At 45.1% G+C, this 19,697-nt stretch overlaps 1 protein-coding gene across 2 annotated transcripts in view; it reads left to right on the top strand.

Annotated features, from left to right (window-relative positions):
• Positions 1-442: 442 nt before the first annotated feature.
• Positions 443-19,697, top strand: part of ZDHHC2 (zDHHC palmitoyltransferase 2) — a 53,988-nt gene continuing 34,733 nt past the window's right edge. Inside the window, exon 1 of one of the 2 annotated variants that reach the window (XM_073001322.2) lies at positions 443-494. Coding sequence is in view for 1 of the 2 variants with exons in the window: in XM_020791459.3 (XP_020647118.2) it covers positions 731-914 (184 nt within the window). In the remaining variant the exon portion in view is untranslated. Of the gene's footprint in view, positions 495-728; positions 915-19,697 lie in introns of those variants that run through there. The other variant, XM_020791459.3, reaches the window with a different exon arrangement.

The raw sequence follows: 19,697 nt of genomic DNA, 5'->3' as shown, positions 1-19,697 counted from the left end.
CAGGTAAATTAACAGGGCCTATCCCAGCATCTCCTACTGTACGCATAGCCTCATAATCGCTTTCCTCACAGGAGAACCGCTTCCTGTCCGCTGTCCGTCTTACGGTTAAAGAACTGGGACGGCAGGGATTTAGGGCGGTTATTGGCCAGGAGCCATGTTTCCTTTTTTCCTTATCCGGGCTGTTCGCATTTGGGATAAATCTATATACTGTAAACAGCGCCTATATGCGGGGGATTGTTGTTCCTGAGGGGATTCGCTGGACTGGAAGAACCAGGATTATTAAAAAAAAACAAACCACAGCTACTCTGGAGGGAAAGCCTCGTCTCGGCTTTCGCAGCCCCTTCAGGATGTCGGTCTGGTAGCACAGGCGGCTCTTCAGCGCTAACGGGAATAGGGGGGGGGAGGGGGCACGACCAAGAGCCGCCTCCCTCCTTCGCTCTCAGCCGGGGAGCGGGGGCATCGCCGGCTGAGGCGGGCGGCTTCCCAGTCAGCTTGTGAGTGGCGGGAAGGACAACGGGAGGGGAAGGCGGTGGTTGGCAGCGGCCGAGGGGAGGAGCGGCCGCTTCGCAGCCACGGGAAGGGGCAGGAGGAGGGCAGGGAGAAAGCGCTGGGACCGCACAGGCGCTGCTGTTTCCGGCTGCCGGTGGGGATGTGGTGCGAGGGCCCCGGGCCCCCCAACAGACGGAGAAGCTGAACCGCCGGGCAGAGGTGGAGAATGGGGTGCGGGAAGATGGCGGCGCCGGCGTTGCCGACGACTTCTGCAGTTTCCTCTGGCAACTCCGGGTCTCGGAGCCGTACTCGAGTGAGCGGCGTGAGGAGACGCTGCCAGTGGCTGATTTACTGGGTGCCTGTTCTCTTCATCTGCAGTATTTTGTCCTGGTCCTACTACGCCTATGTCGCCCAGCTCTGCCTGCGTGAGTCCCGCCAGGGGAGGGGAGGGCGCTGGCTTTCTGGCAAGTGGGGGCTCCGGGGGGGGAGAGGAGGGGCCCCAGTGGCACTTCTGGCTGATGACAAACGTGACAGGCAGGGGAAAAGACGGACTGGCTGGCTTCTCCCCGAGTTGGAGATTTGTGCTAATCTAGTTCCTAGGCAGGTTCTCCCTCTTTCCTCCCTGGCCGAAGCAGTGGCAATTTTATTTTCGAGTATTTTACTCCATCCCTTTTGCCTGCAAATGAGCCCAGTTTCACTCTTGCTTTCTTGGTGCTCAGGGACGGATACAACAAGCTTTGAATCTGACTCTTTAGCTTGTTCTGTTGTTATGGTCTGGTATCTGGGTCTGCATATATATATATGGGCTTCTTGCTAGGCAACTGACCTCTAATACTCAGCTGACAAGAGTATTTTGCAAGAGAGAAAAAGCGTTGCAGACTGGGAAACCTGACTTATTGACAGGAGTAAGCAGGAAATTCTATGTCAGACTTTTTAAAAGAAGTTTTTTAATCATTTGAGATCAAGATTAGTTTAGCCTCTTGAATCTTAACCATCTTAGACAGTAAAATAGTGGTAGAAAGACAAGTATGCTTCTATAAACATACATGGATTTTCCCTAGATATTTATGGAGGAAGTGATGGTTCCAGTTGATGTAATATTTCACCTACAAAGCTGAATATTTAGTGTTCTGGATTATTTAGTGCAGAATAACAAGGGTAATGTTGCACAAATGTCTCGGAACACAACACTGCTCCTGCTTTGCTGTAGTTTGGGAGTGGTGGTGACTGCTACTACTGCAGGTTGTTGTTTACATGCTTAGCATTTCCTGGATTGAGACAAGTAGGCTCTCCTTTTCTCACACTGTCTTCACAGTCTTAACCTTTCCCCAAGGATACAGCAGGCAACATCATGGATGTACAATGATAAGGTTGGAAGGTGAGATAAGAAAATATTAGCTATATAACACTCAGCAATTAAGATTATTGTAATTTGCCCCTTTCTAATAAGCAACATGTGCTCAGTCAGTAAAATCCTGTGCTAAGTGTAGAAATAAAAAACAGACATACTACTGGATTTCTTTAAAGACAGAGAGATACAGTTAACTGTTGTGACATATAGTCAAATTGTTGGGGCTATTCCAGGTCTGATTTTTATTGTGAGTGCTCTTGTTCAGTGACTGTGTTTACTCTAGCTGGGCACATGTTGCTTATTAGAAATTGGCAAATTACAACAATCTTAATTACTGTTATAGAGCTAATATTTTCTTATCTCACATTCCAACTTTCCATGGTATCTTGCATGTTTGCAGTTCAGAGTTACGGAATAATGTAGGATTGCTGAAAGATGGCTGCCATTAACATAGTACTGTACTGGCATTGTAGTATTAATGGTGATCAAAAATGGTTTCATTTGAATTTAGCATCCCAAATTTATTTCTGTTCTTTCAGGTGTTATGTAGCAGGTGTTTAAAGGACTGACAGCTATGTTCTAGACTACCTAAAGTCCAAAATAGTAAATGGTGCTTCAGTTCTTCCATATACAGTAGTAGCAATCTCTTTCAGAACTATAGCCAACTTTAAGCCCAGTGGGTTCTATTTGTAATCTATGGCTTAAATCCAGCATGAATACACTAGAGGAATGCTACTGCATTTTCCACTAATGCAAGCAATAATGCATTTATTCCTATGGTCAGTAGTCATAGTAGAGCTTCCTTGACAGCCTGCACAAGTAGAAACTATGTTGCTCCCCCTCGCCTGCACATAATCAAGAACAATGTGTCCATGACCACAACATCATTTGTGCTAGCAGAACAATACTTTAGGTTGTAGCTTACATATTGGTGGGTTTGGATCCCAGTTCATGCCCCTGTATACTAGAATTTATGTGCAACCATCCCTGATTTAGTTTGGTCTGTCAGAGAACAAGCAACAACACAAAATAGGTGGAAATATTGTTAGTGTCTAACATTTGTTATTTAGTGGTATACTTTGAATGTCGAGGCTCTATGTAGCTGCCTAGGCCAGGGAGTCTGCATATAATTAATTACAGTAGTAGTGGTTTGTGACAGACATAGGCATAATTGTGGCAAATAGCTAAAGCTACCAGTGAACTTTGCCCAGAGGAATATATGTATTTTTGAAATGTTGCCAGTACATTGACAGAAAGGCACTATGTTGGGTTGGAAGGGAGAACCTGTTATAAACGAGCCGCAGTGCTTAAACTACAGTATTGCAGTCAAGATTCTGCCCATGACCTGAGTTCAATCCTGACAGGCTCAGGTAGCTGGCTCAAGGTTGATTCAGCCTTCCTGTTTCCCAAGATCAGTAAAATGAGTACCCATCTCACTGGGGGTGGTGGTGGTGAAGTCTCCCTTGTGTAATTATATTGTCAACTGCCCAGAGAGTGCTTCAAGCATTGTGGAGCGGTATATAAGTAAAGGCAATGAACATACATACACATATACTGCCTGTTTCTACTTTCCTGTTAGAAACAAAAACAAGAACTTATTGAACAGCTGTTAAAACAGAAATGTTCTTACTTTGTTATGTGGAGTACCATAGAGAAGAATCGCATGTACTGTACATAGATTTGAGGATTTTGGACTGTAAAATGAAATATATTTGGGGGGGAGGCTATTTGCTTTTTTCCTAAAATACAGGTCTGATTCTCACAACAATCTGGACAAAAAGTATCTTTCTAAAACTAATACACACATTGATGGTTTGCACATGGTAGTGATGTTATGTACAGATGCTATCACATATAAGATCATATATTTAACATAGTATATTTTGGTTTGTTTATAATGCTGTGCCAAAAGTTCAAACATGTACAAACATATTATTTTATTTTACAGTATAGTGCCTGTACATTTGCATGCAATCTATTTAAATACCAAAGCATAGTATGGTCTTGATGGATGGGGAGGAGGGAATTGAATGGATGGAAGAAAGGTGATTGTATAGAAAGATATGACTCTTACCCATATATCTTGGAAGAAGGAGACAGTACATTTAGCAAAATACAGAACTTCAAAGCCATCTACATGTTGGAGCTTCTCTGTTAATGAAAGTAGAATTCTATGTGGTCAACCTGCCCAGAGAAGTCAGTGTAAAACAAAGGATAATAGGCATTCTTTGAAAAATTATACAAAGATACAACAATTAGAATATGAGGAATGTTGTATAGTAGGGGACTTCAGTGTGGTTTTTGACAAAAAGAGAGAGATTCATCTAAGATACAGAGCAAAAAAGGAACTGAAAGCTGATTTGATCTCCAAATCTTTCCTACAGATGGCAGACAAACTCTCAGTGATAGATGCATGGAGAACAAGATACCCAAAGTCTAAAGATTGCACTTTCTTCTCAAATTGACATAAGTTTTGGTCCAGAATTGATGCTGTATGGATTCCAAGAATATGGATAAAGAACTTAGTGGGGACAGAAATAATCCATAGAACAATATCAAACCATTGTACTGTGGGGTCTTGACTTGCAAACAGCTTGACTTGCGAACTTTTTGAGTTGTGTACCTCTCCGTCCGCAAAAATCCATTTTGACTTGCGGACGGAGACTTGAGGTACGTACCAAAAAGTTCAGAGGAAAAAAACCCGGGAAATTCGCAAGTCAAGACCCCACTGGTTGGCGGGCAGCCTGGACGCTCCTCGGCAGCCCCAGCCAGGGCTCCCGCCTCCTTGCTCCCGTGCCGGAACAGAGCCCTTGCCCTCCCAGGAGCGGCGAGGAAGGATCCATGCAGCATCCACCCAGCCCCCGGTGGCTTCCGGCTTCCGGTGCCTCCGCCAGCCGAGCTCTGTTCCTGCGCGGGAGCAAGGAGGTGGGAGCCCCGGCTGGGGCTGCCGGGGACAGTCTGGCGCGCTCAGCTGGCGGAGGCGCCTGAAGCCCCCGGGGGCTGCGCTTGCCGCCGCCGCTCCTGCTCCCCGCCGCTGCCTTCTTCCAAGGGCCACCCTGCTGGACGGCTGGACGGTCACTGGGGAGGAGCCGGGAGTGAGGCAGGAGGTCGCCGCTCGGCCCACGCAAGGAAGGGCGGCGATCCTGCCTGGCAAAGGGTGCCCGGAGGAGCCGGCCCTTGCCCTCCCAGGACCGGCGAGGAAGGATCCCCGCAGCATCCGCCCAGCCCCCGGGGGCTTCCGGCTTCTGGTGCCTCCGCTGGCCGAGCTCTGTTCCGGCGCGGGAGCAAGGAGGCGGGAGCCCCGGCTGGGGCTGCCGAGGAGCGTCCGGGGCGCAGGGCCCGGGCGAGCACCGGCAGGCTCCACGCCATGCACGACCTGCCCGTGCACCGAGGTCCGGGCTGCCCACCAACCCGCCCCCTGCCCGCTTTCCTTCGGGGCTGCCGAGGGCCATGGGAGCAGAAGTGGCTTGGCTTCCCCGTGCGAGGGCGGATGCTCTCCAATGCCTCCCCTTCTCCTCCCGCCAAGGCCGCTGCCACCGCTGGGACCTGTGGGCCGCCGCCGGGACCTGAGGTAATGAATGCCCTGACTGACGGCACCCCTTCCCTTCCCTTCCTCAGGGCCCCGCGCTGCCCTATGGAGAGCGGATACGGATCAAATGGTTTTCAATGCATTCCTATGGGAATGCAGATTTTGACCTGTGAACTTTTTGACTTGCGAACTGCCTTCCAATACGGATTAAGTTCGCAAGTCAAGACCCCACTGTATAATAAAGTTAGAGCTGGAGACATCGAAACTAACAATATTGTGGTGATTGAATACAGACTTACTTAGAGATGAAGAAATCACCAAGACAGTAAAGAAAGAAATGAAGGACTATTTTCAGAGGAACCTTGCCGAAGGAATGCCCATGTAGACGGTATGGGAAGCTGGCAAGGCTGTCCTCAGAGGCATTTTGCTAAGACTTGGAGCAATGAAAAGGAAGGCAAAAGAGGGCAAGATATAAGAATTTGGAGAAAGAATTGGCAAATTTAGAAAAACAGATGAAAAAATCCATCAGTAGTACAAATAAAATAGAAAAATAAAATTACACGACATAAACTACTCTTTTGACAAAAGACATTGCATCTAAATTGAAATTTGTCAAACAAAATTATTTAGAGAACGCCAATAAAACATGAAGGTGGCCTGCATACAAATTGACGAGAGAAAGATCCCAAAACTATATCCAGAGTCTTAAGAATAAAGTGGGTGAAAACTTCATAAACTTTAAAGACTTTTTTAAAAAGTGGAAAAATTCTATACAACACTGTACACGGAGAAGGGACTGCCATCCCAAGATCAAAACAGATACAGGAAAAAAGCATTTGAAACTATCCACACAGCAACAGGAAATGTTAAATCAACCATACGTTATGAATGAAATTTCAGCTGCTTCCTCTAAACAAAAATTTATGAAATATCCAGGAAATTATGGGATTAGTGCAGAGTATTATAGAAAGTTTGAGGAAATATTGATTTTACATTTTAAGAAACTGCTTGACGAAATTCACCAGGAGAAAATGATACTGAATATACGGAAAGAAGCTGTAATCACAATAATTCATAAAGAAGACACTGATCCTGAAGAGATTCAAAATTATAGACCAATACCTCTTCTTAATGTTGACAATAAAATATATACAACCATTTTAGCTACAAGATTGAAGAAGGTATTGATCAGTGTAATTCATGATGATCAAGCAGGACTTTTGCCAAAAAGATATTTAAGACACAATGTGAGGAATCTTATAAACTTCCTGGAGTATTATGAAAAAGAAAAATCAGAACAGCATTATTTTTATTGATGCGGAGAAAGCCTTTGACAACATAAACTGGAACTTTGTGATATTTTTATTAGAAGAAACGGAGGCAGGCCAATCCTTTATCAACAATATAAAAGCAATCTATTCCCATCAAAAAGCAAAAAATAAGAATCAATGGAGAATTATCAGAAGAAATTGAAATACGAAAAGGTACGAGACAAGGTTGCCCTTTATTACCACTGCTGTTTTGTGATAGTAATTGAAAATTTAATGCATCAGATAAGAATTTATGATAAGATCAAAGGGCTCAAAGTTAGAGGCAAGTTATTTAAAGTACAGACTTTCACAGATGACTTACTTGTAAAGTAGAGGTGGAAAATCCACAAGAATCAATTAAAGCACTTATGAAAGAATTAAAATAGTTTGAAGAAATGGCGGGCCTGAAAATAAACCATAGAAAGACAAAAATTCTTTCCAAAAACATGCAACGTAAAGAGATACATGGCCTCTTGAATTTCACAAATTTCCAGGAAGGAAAGTAAGTATCTTGGAATAAACTTAACAAATAAAAAGTACCTTAATAAAAGATAATTACCTGAAATTGATGGAAGAAATAAAGAAAGATTTGACCAGATGGGGGAATCTACAATTGCAAATTGTTGCAATCCTGATGGGCAGGATTGCAACAATTAAAATGAATATGTTACCAAAGTTGATCTTTTTATTTCAAAACATTCCAGTGATTTTGAAACAATATTTAAAGAACTCGATCAGCTTATTTCTATGTTAGTTTGGCAAGGGAAGAAATCAAGGATAAAACTAAAGGCACTTCAGGATCTGAAACAGAGAGGAGGAATGGGTCTCCCGATCTGGCTGCTCTATTACTGGAAAATCAAAGACTGTTAGAAATGGGGTGGCAATGCCTTTCTTTGGTACAGCAGAGTGAATGATTTTAAACAATTTAATAATCATATTTTGAGAAGATCTTTACTATGGTCTTGAAGTAAAATGGATGTATGCCAAAATACCATGTGGAGGCATTTTCTCTTCTGAACTCGAGAGAAAGAAAATCTTAAAATATACAGAAGTATTAAAACCAGATGGGACACTGAAAAACAAAGATGAATTAGTAGTGCAGAGAACTGATATGGATTGGTGGTCACATTCTCAATTAATTTCAAGATATGGTAAAGATAAGCAACAAGGTTGCTCATCTTTCTCTATATCTCTCTTCGACTTTTATTTCTGTTTAAGCGTAACGTTTTTAAAATTATATTGTTGTTCTTTTGTAAGCTGCCTAGAGTGGTCTAATATGACCAGATAGGTGGGATAGAAATAAAATAAATAAATAAATAAGGTTTCTATGTAGACGATACTCCCTTTGACAGAATCCTCCTGGATACCAAAGACAAGGATATTAAAGCTCTATATAATTTTCTGTTAGATTTTGATACCCAGGAGGAGGTGGTTAAGGAATGTATGATAAGGTGGACACATAATATCGGGTATAATATAAGTTTGGATCAGTGGGAACAAATATGGAAAAACAATATAAAACTTACCAAGTCAGTAGCATTTAAAGAAAATATATATTAAATGTTCTATAGATGGTATATAACTCCCACAAAACTAGCCAAAATGGATGCAAAAATTTCAAACCTCTGTTAGAGATGTAAACAAAAAGAAGGTTCTTACTACGTGGTGGTTATGCAGGAAAGCCCAACGATATTGGAAAAGGGTCAAACTGCTTTTGCAAGAGGTTCTAGAGCAGTGATGGTGAACCTTTTTGAGCCTGAGTGTCCAAATGGCAACACAAAACCACATTATTTTGAAGTGACAACACTGCAATTAAACCTGAATACTGAAGTTTTAGTTTAGAAAAAAAACATTGCATGTCATTTACACATTTTGTCTATCTGGTTGTTTATTGATTCCTCCAACTGAGAGCTCCTTTAGAAAAAAGTCAAGTGTTTTGTAGAGTCACATCTATCATGGCAGCATTTCTCAATGTTCCCAGTTTGGGGACCCAGGGAATCAAAAACAGAGGCTGGGGACTTTGCTGAAGCCTCAGGTGATCAGGATCTAACCAGTATCTTAACGAGGATCACCTAAGGCAATGGTCCCCAATCTTGGGCCTCCAGATGTTCTTGGACTTCAACTCCCAGAAATCCTGGCCAGCAGAGCTGGTGGTGAAGGCTTCTGGGAGTTGTAGTCCGAAAACATCTGGGGGCCCAAGATTGGGGACCAGTGACCTAAGGAACCTGATAAATGACATAACTGAATTCGATTAAAGATAGGGGGAGGCATTCTGAATGTTATATTTAACCAATGAATAGATTAAGTACTCATACTGTTACTCATCCTTTAAAAATCCAGAAAGATTAATGAATAATCATTTATCAAGCCTGTCTTCATATAAACACCTTGGGATTAAGCATCATTGACTGCAAGGGACTTATGCTTGTATAAACATGGATAGCATTGCATTTTAGAAGTGTTACATCACAGGATTGCAGAGCTCCATCCCATAACATATGGTGAAGCTCTAATGATATATTTCTTACATATTTCTATAGTACTATAATTTTTCAAGACCTATTGCTGCCAAGTTAAAAGTTTCTTTCTTTCTTTCTTTCTTTCTTTCTTTCTTTCTTTCTTTCTTTCTTTCTTTCTTTCTTTCTTTCTTTCTTTCTTTCTTTCTTTCTTTCTTTCTTTCTTTCTTTCTTTCTTTCTTTCTTTCTTTCTTTCTTTCTTTCGTATATTACACATTGAGCCAAGCTATTTTGGGTGGTTCATAGCACAAACAAAAAACATAATTACAAGTATAAAATAAATTCAACATATAAAGCATCATAAAATACCGCACTGCCTTTTTCCATCTTTGGCAGATAGCCCAGCTGCGTCCCTATCTTGATGTTGGGGCACTCACTACCCTGGTACATGCACTTGTAATATCGAGATTAGACCACTGTAATGCACTCTACGCTATCTTTGAGGTTGATGTGGAAACTCCAAGTGGTGCAGAATGCGGCGGCCAGACTCCTTAAAGGAGTGAGAAAATACATTTCTCCCACTCTGGCCGCTTTGTATTGGCTGCCCATTAGGTTCTGCATTGACTTCAAAGTTTTAATGCTTATGTATAAAAACCTAAATGGTTTAGGGCAGGCGTGTCCAACCTTTCACCTTCCCTGGGCCACATTAGAAGATGAAAATTTGGTTTGGGCCGTACATACATTTGGTTTGGGCCGCATGGGGGGGGCAGCCCTAGCCATCCTCCGCAGCCCCGCTCCAAGCACGCTTACGGCAGCTGTGATCTCAGACAGCAGAGGCTGCCAGCTTTGACTCCAGCGGCTTTATGGGGCTGGGAGGGGGTCCACCTATTGACGGGGATGGCGCAGTGCAGTCACACAGCCCCCCTGTCCCCTCCCCTCCCACTACTTCCTTCCTTCCCTCTCTCCCCCTCTACTGTTGTGACATGTCCCGGCCACATTCCGGCCGCAAGCGCCGGCAGTGTAACTTGAAACTTTGGAATTTCTTTAAAAATAAAAAATTGCACTGGGCCACATTATGAGTTGACCTGGGCCGCATGCGGCCCTTAGGCCGCAGGTTGGACAAGCCTGGTTTAGGGCCTCGATACTTGGCAGAACGCCTTCTCCCACCAAAATCTACCCGTATCACCAGATTGAGTCAGGAGGTGAGGCTGAGGAGCCTGACGCCAAGGGAGGTCCGGAGGGAAAAAACAAGAAACTGGGCCTTCTCGGCGGTAGCTCCTCGCCTCTGGAATAATCTTCCTCCGGAGATCCAGGTAGCCCCTTCACTGGGCATGTTTAAAAACCAATTGAAAACTTGGATGTTTAGGCAGGCCTTCCCCTCAGTTATTTGATTTATTTATTTTTCCATCTTGAATAACTCTACAGTGGACCCTTGACTTACAGACTTTTTGAGTTACAGACTTCTCTGGCCGCAAAATTTAGGTTTGACTTGCAGCCTGAGAATTGACTTACAGACCAGAAAAAAACCAAAATGGAACAAAAACTGCCTGTTACGGGATTAATCGGTTTTCAATGCACTGTAGGTCAATGGAGACTTGACCTACAGACTTTTTGACTTGAGAACCGCCTTCAAATACGGATTAAGTTCTCAAGTCAAGACCCCACTGTATTACTGTTATATTTTAATATTGTTATTATATGTGTGGGAAACCGCCCAGAGTAGTCAATTGACTAAAGGAGCAGGATACAAATGCAATAAATAAATAAGTAAATAAGTAAGTAAGTAAGTAAGTAAATAAATAAATAAATAAATAATGACAAATAATCACATAAAATATTAGATAAAGTGGTGCCTCGCATAACGATGTTAATTGGTTCCGAAAAAAAACGTTATGTGAAAATGTCATTATGTGAAGCACCATTTCCCATAGGAATGCATTGAAAACCGGTTAATCCGTTCCAATTAGAACAGATTATCCGGTTTTCTCCCTCCCCCCGCAGCTTGGATCTGACCCATGGCGGCTACCTCAGCCATGGCTGGACTCCCTAGAGTCCAGCCATAGCTGGGGTAGCCGCCGCGGCTCAAATCCAAGCCGCAGGCGGAGGGTGGTGGGATTGGAATGCCTTTCAGGCATCCCGGGCTTGGATCCCACCCGCCGCCGGTTACCCAAGGGTAACTGGCGGCGGGTGGGATCCAAGCCCGGGATGCCTAAAAGGCATCCCAATCCCACCACCCTCCCAGCCTCCCCCACGGCTTGGATCCAAGGCGTGGGGGGAGACTGGGTGCGGACACCCCCCCACCCTGCAGCCGCTGCTTGAAGCCTCCCCGTGTCGCTTTCCCCAGCCGTTCTCGGACTTCCAGGCGTCCGAGAACGGCTTGGGTAGGCGGCGCGGGGAGGCTACCGGCATCGGGGACGGTGGGGGGGATCGGGAAGGCTTGAAGCCTACCCGCATCGCTTACCCAGGCCGTTTTCGGACTTCTGGAAATCCGAGAACGGCCTGGGTAAGCGGCACGGGTAGGCTTCAAGCCTTCCCGACCCCCCCTGTCCCCGCCGCTTAAAGCCTCCTTGCGCTGCCTACCCCAGCCGTTCTCGGACACCTAGGCAGCACGGGGAGGCTACTGGCATCGGAGACGGGGATCGGGAAGGCTTGAAGCCTACCCGCGCCGCTTACCCAGGCCATTTTCGGACTTCTGGAAGTCCGAGAACGGCCTGGGTAGGCGCCGCAGGTAGGCTTCAAGCCTTTCCGATCCCCCCCCCCACCCTGTCCCCGATGCTTGAAGCCTCCCCGCGCCGCTTTCCCCAGCCGTTCTCGGACTTCCAGAAGTCCGAGAACGGCCGGGGGAGGTGGCGCGGGGAGGCTGCCGGCAGCGGGGACAGGGTGGCGGGGTGTCCGGAAGGCTTCCAGGCCCCGTACCCTTCCCCACCGCCGCTGAGAGCCTTCCGAGCAAAGCGATTTTTCCCCATAGGCAAGATCGTAGTGCCATCGCTATGCGATTTCTTCGTTAAACGGGGCGCTCGTTATACGAGGCACCACTGTATTTAAATATTTCAGATGGTGCAGAGGGCATAAAATCTTTTCATCAAAGGCTGTTTTAAGACAAACATGTTTAGGCTTCTTTTGTTAATTTCCCTACTTACCAGAAAAAGACATTGCAGTGCCATATTTTGGATTAAAAATAGAGTTATGTGGGAAATGCTTTAAAATTACTTCCACCTCCCACTCTGTCAAACAGAAAGCACCAAAGCAGCCTTTGTAAGGCTGGCCAGAAAAAAATCAAGTGTGTACCATAATACAATCTTACCGAAATCCTTTACTGGGTACTTTCGAATACATTGCAATCCACCAATTGTGATTAGCTTTTGATGCCTTTTTAAATCTTGTTTTATGAGTCAAGTCTCTCTGTGTGTCTCTCACACACATACACACACAAACACTTTGGAAGGTTCCTTTTTTCATGGTTTTATGAAAGAGTCAGTTTCTCACACACACAACCTCCCTCCCTAAATTTTCAGCAATCATTTGCATCAGTTCAATATGTCCCTGTTTTCTCTCATTACATTTAAGCAAGCTGATGAATCCACTCGTCTCTCTCTCGCACTGTCCTTCCCGCCTTAATTGGAGCTTTCCCTCCTACGTGCGGTCATCTTCAACGGAAGTAGTAATTCACAAGCTGGATTGACTGCCCCAGTCTGTTCTACAGCAGTAAACAATAAAGCAGCCTTATCTCTGATCTCTAAAAGAACTGATTTACAAGTGCTTACAATTTTGCAGTTTAGGGTTCGGCAGTGGGGGTGGAGGGTAGCCCTCTGCTCACATGCCCAGGGAGAGGTCTCAGCTTGCCAGCTGTGGCATGCGTGCCATAGGTTCGCCACCTCTGTTCTAGAGAGTCCAATAACTGTAACCCCCAAATTCTTTCTTTTAAACATAATTCCAGACTCAATAGAATGCAATGAAAACATATTTAGCCATCCATATCTTGACAGCTACAAGAATTATCTTTGATAAACATTGGAAAGACCGAGAGAATCATCACAAGATGAGTTAATAGCAAAAATTCTGGACACAGCAGAAATGGATAAATTATCAGAATGGTTAGATCCAACAAGAAAGACAGAACATGAGGACTGTTGGCATAAATTTCACGACTGGCTCAGAAATTAATATTTGATAATAGAAAGCCTATGATCAATTTAGAAATAGAATGTATATCATAACCAAGTTTTACCAGGAACATATGTACCTATGAAATGTAACAGATGCTAATGAGTATTCTAAAATGTTTATGTTGATTTGCACCACCTGTTTATCCCATGCCCCATTTTCTGCCATCCGTACACCCAACCCCTAAAACAAAATAAGAGAAAAAGAAAAAAGAATCTTTGCTGCAGTGAAACTTTTATTGGGCCAATGAAAAAGGGACACAACAACGTGTAAATTTTCAGGATCACTGGTCTTTTTTTCAGGCAAGAGGTTTATAAATTATATGGGTGTGGGAAGGGAAAAGAGAGTGAAGACATGATCTTACAAGCTTGCAGACTGTGTAGTGACCCTGCATGATGACTTGAGATGTAACAGAGGAGGAAAACTATGCAGACAGTGTTTATGAGGAAGGAGATGCATATAGTCAGACATGGCTCATCAAGTGATGGTGTTAAGTTTCATCTATAGTAGGCCAATATCTGGAGCCTTAGAATGGAAGATCAATCTTTTGCTGTTCTGGATGGAGCAAAGGCAATCACAGAGGTTGTTTTATCACAAGGTCGTCATCTCCAGTTTCTTTTTGAAAAGAAATAAACTTCTTTTCAAAAAGATGATTTCCCCTCACATTCAGCCTGTAGCAGATCAAAATTGCTCCCTTCCCAGGATCACTCAGTGGTGTGTACTTAATTAACTAACATTTGTTATTACACTGTTCTGCTACCATGTTGTAGTTACTTACAGTGGTGCCTCGCAGAACGAGCACCCCGTAGAGCGATGAATTCTCTCTACAGTGACGCTTTTGCGATCGCTAATGCGATCGCAGAGCGATGCCCCCAATGGGCGGAAATAGCAGAGCGAAGGTCGGTAAGCGGTTCGCTTACCGACCTTCGCTTTGCGACCCGCCGATCAGCTGTTCCGCGGCTTCAAAATGGCCGCCGGAACAGCCGAAATGGCCGCACGCGGCATTTCCGCGCCCTTGGTAAGCAAGGGGAGGGCGCGAAAACACTGCCGGAACAGCTGAAATGGCTGCGCGCAGCGTTTTCGCGCCCTCCCCTCGCTTACCAAGGGCGCGAAAACGCTGCGGCCGGACATTTCAGCTGTTCTGGCAGCCATTTTGGACCCGCCGGACAGCTGATCTCAGCCATTTTCGCGCCCTTGTTCAGCAAGGGGAGGGTGCGAAAATGGCTGCCGGCCATAGGGAAGCATCGCTGAACGGTGAGTATTCAGCCCAATTGGAACGCATTAAACACTGTTTAATGCGTTCCAATTGGTTTTTTCTTACCGCTCAGCGATGTTTCACACAGCAAGGGTTAATCCGGGACGGATTAACCTCGCTGTGCGAGGCACCACTGTATTTTCCAATTCCCAGTGTCAAAAACTATGCAAAGAAATGTGATTTTATTTTTCTCTTGCTCTTTTATTCTAGTGGTACTGTATGTTTTCTTGTCTGTGCCGTTTCTGTTTAATTCCTTTTCTCAGGAAAGCCATGTCTAGGGCGTCTCCATCAGTTGTGTTTTTTAAAGCATTCGAAGATGCTTTGTTCTCTCTGGGTTATATACATTGCATTATTTTTTTCCTTTCCTTTCTTGTTGAATCCTTTCCCTGTTTCCTTCTATCAAATTATAAGACAACATGCAGGGACAATATTTTATTTATTGTACAGTCCTTTGTGAGGTGTAAGCAATGATGAACATCGAACTTTAAAATATAGTGGCATTCTTTTAATATATTTCCATTTTGTATTTATATAAATTAAATTCAAGTGAGAGATGAGGATTATATTTCTAGTTTGAGGGAAATAATGGATGTGCAAGGACAGTAGCATGATATAGTGCATGGGACTGCCACTTAGTTTTCTAGCAGTGTCTGTACAAGAATCAAAGGCTATAGTTCAAATCGTGTATTTTTGTTGAAGGAAAAATGGCTCTAAACATAATATGGTGACATTTTTTTCAAAATCATGCAATGCATGGAGAAAGTAAATAAAATATTTTCTCCCTCCCCAATAACACTAGGACTCAGATAAATCTAATGTGTCTTTTAAAAAAAATTAGAGACAATTGTGATGAATACTCTATTTTGTATCCCAACTCCGTTTGCCGGCCAAGGGCCTGAGGGTTCCAAATTAAAGGCAGATACAGTACTTTGCAGCAAGCTTGTTGGTGGAGATATTCACATGATGGTGAATGAATAGTTCTCTGTCATTCATCCTGTTATAGTTCCAGATCCACAATGAGAAAGTTGAACTCTCATGTCATTCAATCTCCCTGTAGTGCCATTAAAAATCATCATCCTCTCTATCTTGAATTTATCCTATTAGCTATTGAATTGAACAAAAGAAACATGGTTCAATTGGCAGGATAATTTGTCTGGCAAGATTGCAAAGTTCAGAGGCTTCACAAGGCAAGGACCAGGATGAGATGGAGCAACTTGTGGATCTTAAAAACATTACGATCAGGATTTAGGCCTGAAAGACCTGGACAGATTGCTGGTGCATGTGGGGATGATTTGTAAGCAAGCACAATTTGTGACATTGCACAACATCATTCCTAAATGGCAAGGCATGTCTTTTAAGGCACTGGTCCCCAACCTTGGGCCTCCAGATGTTCTTGGACTACAACTCCCAGAAGCCTTCATCACTGCCTCTGCTGCCCAGGATTTCTGGGAGTTGAAGTCCAAGAACATCTGGAGGCCCAAGGTTGGGGACCACTGTTTTAAGGCATCAGTCTTAGCTTCCAGCTTTCTGCCTCTGTGGGGCATGAACCAACATGAAATAGTTCTATCTCTGGCCCTAAACCACTGGGTGTTTAGATAATTTAGGTAGTTGGATTTCGAATGTTAGCCGTTGTGGTGTTTGCCCTTGTGGCCCCTGCTTGTCTTTCCTTCACAAAGGCTCACATTGCGTTTACTTCTTGCTGCCACCAATGGATTACCTCAGTCACAATATAAATGACGTTTGTCTGAACACTTGTCTTGTGAACAGAAATAGAATTTATTTATTGAAGTGAAGCAGATTGAATAATAGCAGAAGTGTTTCAGATACACATTATACATAAGCAAATTATGAATAGTTCTCTCAGTACATACTTCTTTTCTCTTGCTGTATCATTACCACGTTCTCTACCTATTTTTCTAACCAGCTCTATCTCTCAGTATCTGTCCCCTCTCTCTGACTAACCAGCCCTATCTGACTTCCTCCTCCTCCCGCCAAATGTCATGTAGCTGCTGACTCTGCCTCTCCAATCCTCTCATAGGTTCATGCAAATCAGCTCATGAATATGAATGGCAGGAGTGATGTGGGCGATCGTCACAGCCATCTTGACTACAGTATATTTGAGTCTTGTTTTTGTTCAGCTCAATCTATATGTTATGTGCAGTTATAACTAACTAATGGTAATCACAATTTTTCTCCAAGATGCAAAACTTTTTTTTAAAAAAGTTCATAGAAAAGTAGGAGTACATGACTTTTCACATTTCTTAATTTTCACAATTGCTAGTATCTAATTGTGGTGCAGTGGACAAAGTGGCAGACTAGGAATCTAGAGAATAGCATTCTGAAAGTCACTGGAGGAGTGGAACTGGTCAAACTACTCCTTAAATATCTTACTTACCTTGAAAGCCCTTATTAGAGAACACACACACACACACACACAGCAAAATATATAGTAATTGAGTATCTGTCTTTTTGTTCTCTATCAGCTGTCTTTAACACGATGATGCTTATTTTTCCTGTATGCACATGTTACAAGTCACTTCACACAGGTCTTACAACTAGAAATTTCTCTTCAACAGTTTCCATATGTATTGCTGTAAAGTACTCATACTTTTTTTAGTTCTGTATATTTCTCTTTATCGAATTATTTAATTGATATTGTCATTTATTCATTTCAGTTCTCATCTTCCTTTGTAAAAAGTACATATAAGTGTGATTAGGTCAGTAACATGAGCAGTTTCTTATTTAAAAGACAGGTTTAAATCCAGTATTGTACTAGCACGAAGGCTTTGTTTCCCAATCCACTGCAGCTTTTCTTAAAGCTAAAACCCTGATCCAGAAAGTTTCTCTGCCTTTCAGATTAGGTTTTAGAGCACATGTAGGACTTCAAGATCAAAATGTCCTGTTGATTAGTTTCCAAAGGAGACAAAGCAGTGAGGTATTAATGTATCTCTTATTCCAGTGTTATCTACCGTATTTTTCTGTGTATACAACCCCCAATGTATAGGATGACCCCCTAATTTTTACCCTTGCCAGAGGCAGAGGAGCAGTCAACAGGCAGCAGCGAGTGGTGGCCAAGCATGGCTGCTTCTTTGCCTCAATCTCCACTTCCTCCTGCTGAGCCTGCAACTGGCGCTAGAGGAGACTGCAGCAGGAGGTGGAGACAGAGGCAAAGAAGCGGCCGCGCTTGGCCACCTCTCACTGCTGCCCATTGACTGCTTCCACCGCCTCCGGATCGCCTCCTCCAGTGATCATCTCCTTTGGGCAGGGGACAAGGTGGCGATATGAGCTAGAAGTAAGCCCTAGCAGGAGGAGGTGGCAATTCGCCAGCGGCAGCAGCAGTCAATGGGCAGCTGTGAGAGATGGTCGAGCCTGGCTGCTTCTTTGCCTCAGTCTCCGCCTCCTCCTGCTGCCTTCCATGTATAAAACGACCCTCAATTTTTCCTCTAATTATTTTAGGAAAAAGTGTTGTTTTTATACACAGAAAAATACAGTATTTCTTACTTAGCTTTTCAGCTGTCTTTGAAATACTTCAAATATTGGCTGAAATCCTATTGCTTATCATACCGTATTTTTCGCTCCATAAGACGCACCTTTCCATAAGACGCACCAAATTTTTAGGAGAAGAAAACAGGAAAAAATTATCTGCTTTCTTCTCCTAAAATTTGGTGAGCCTTATGGAGAGGTCCATCTTATGGAACACACCCTAGGGTCCTAGGGTGTGCTCCAGGACCCTTTGGAGCCTCCCCCTGCCTCCCTCGGGGGCGAGAGAGGGTGAAATCGCCACCTTCTGGGGCTCTTCTGAAGTTTCCCAAGCCTCAGAAGAGCCCCCAAAGGTGGTGATTTCATCCCCTCTGGCCCCCAGGGGAGGCAGGGTCAGTCTCCAAAGAGTCCTAGAACACACCCTAGGACCCTTTGGATACTCACCCTGCCTCCCCCGGGCGACAGAGGGGGCAAAATAGGCAGCTTCCAGGATCTTTTCTGAGCCTTTCCAGGCTCAGAAAAGGTCCTGGAAGCTCCCGATTTTGCCCCCGCTGTCCCCGTGGGGGTGGGTGGGTGGGAGCCTGGCAAGGGTCCAAGGGAGCCTCCCACCCCCCCATGGGACCAGGGGGGGTAAAATCGCCAGCTCCCGATTTTACCCCCCCTGGCCACGTGGGGGTGGGTGGGGGGAGGGTGGCATGGGTCCAAGGGAGGGTCCCTTGGACCCTTGCCACCCTCCACCCACCCCCCCATGGGACCCGGGGGGGTAAAATTGCCAGGTTCTGGGAGTGTTTGGAGGCTCCCCAAGCCTCCAAACACTCCCAGAAGCTGACGATTTTAACCTCCCTGGCCCCATGGGGGTGGGTGGGTGGGAGCCTGGCAAGGGTCCTGGGAGGCTCTCTTGGACCCTTGCCACCCTCCACCCCCCCATGGGACCGGGGGGGTAAAATCGCCAGCTTCTGGGAGTGTTTGGAGGCTCCCCAAGCCTCCAAACACTCCCAGAAGCTGGCGATTTTACCCCCCCTAGCCACATGGGGGTGGGTGGGGGGAGGGTGGCATGGTCCAAGGGAGGGTCCCTTGGACCCTTGCCACCGTCCACCCACCCCCCACGGAGCGGGGGGGGTGTTTAAAATCGCCAGCTTCTGAGTGTGTTTGGAGGCTTATCAAGCTTCCAAACACTCCCAGAACCTGGCGATTTCGCCAGGGCTGGCCCCGTGGGGGGTGGGGGGAGGGTGGCAAGGGTCCTGGGAGGCTCCCTTGGACCCTTGCCACCCTCCACCCACCCCCCCATGGGACCAGGGGGGGTAAAATCGCCAGGTTCTGGGAGTGTTTGGAGGCTTGGGAAGCCTCAAAACACTCCCAGAACCTGGCGATTTTGCCAGTGCTGGCCGGTGCGTGGGTGGGAGGAGCGTCGCAAGGATCTGAGTGAGCTCCCAGGACCCTTGCGACGTTCCCCCCACCTGGAAGCTGGCGATTTCGCCGGTGCTGGCCCCGTGGGGGCGTGGGGGAGCCTCGCAAGGGTCCTGGAAGGCTCACCCGGACCCTTGCGACGCTCCCCCCCACGGGGCCAGCAGCGACGAAATTGCTGCATTCACACCATTAGACGCACTGACTTCCCCACCCACATTTTGGAGGGGGGAAAGTGCGTCTTATGGTGCAAAAAATA

This window comes from Pogona vitticeps, chromosome 5, assembly GCF_051106095.1.
Source record: "Pogona vitticeps strain Pit_001003342236 chromosome 5, PviZW2.1, whole genome shotgun sequence".
Taxonomy (NCBI): Eukaryota; Metazoa; Chordata; class Lepidosauria; order Squamata; family Agamidae; genus Pogona; species Pogona vitticeps.
The sequence above is the reverse complement of the archived record's forward strand: the minus strand, read 5'-3'. Positions and strand labels throughout refer to the sequence as shown.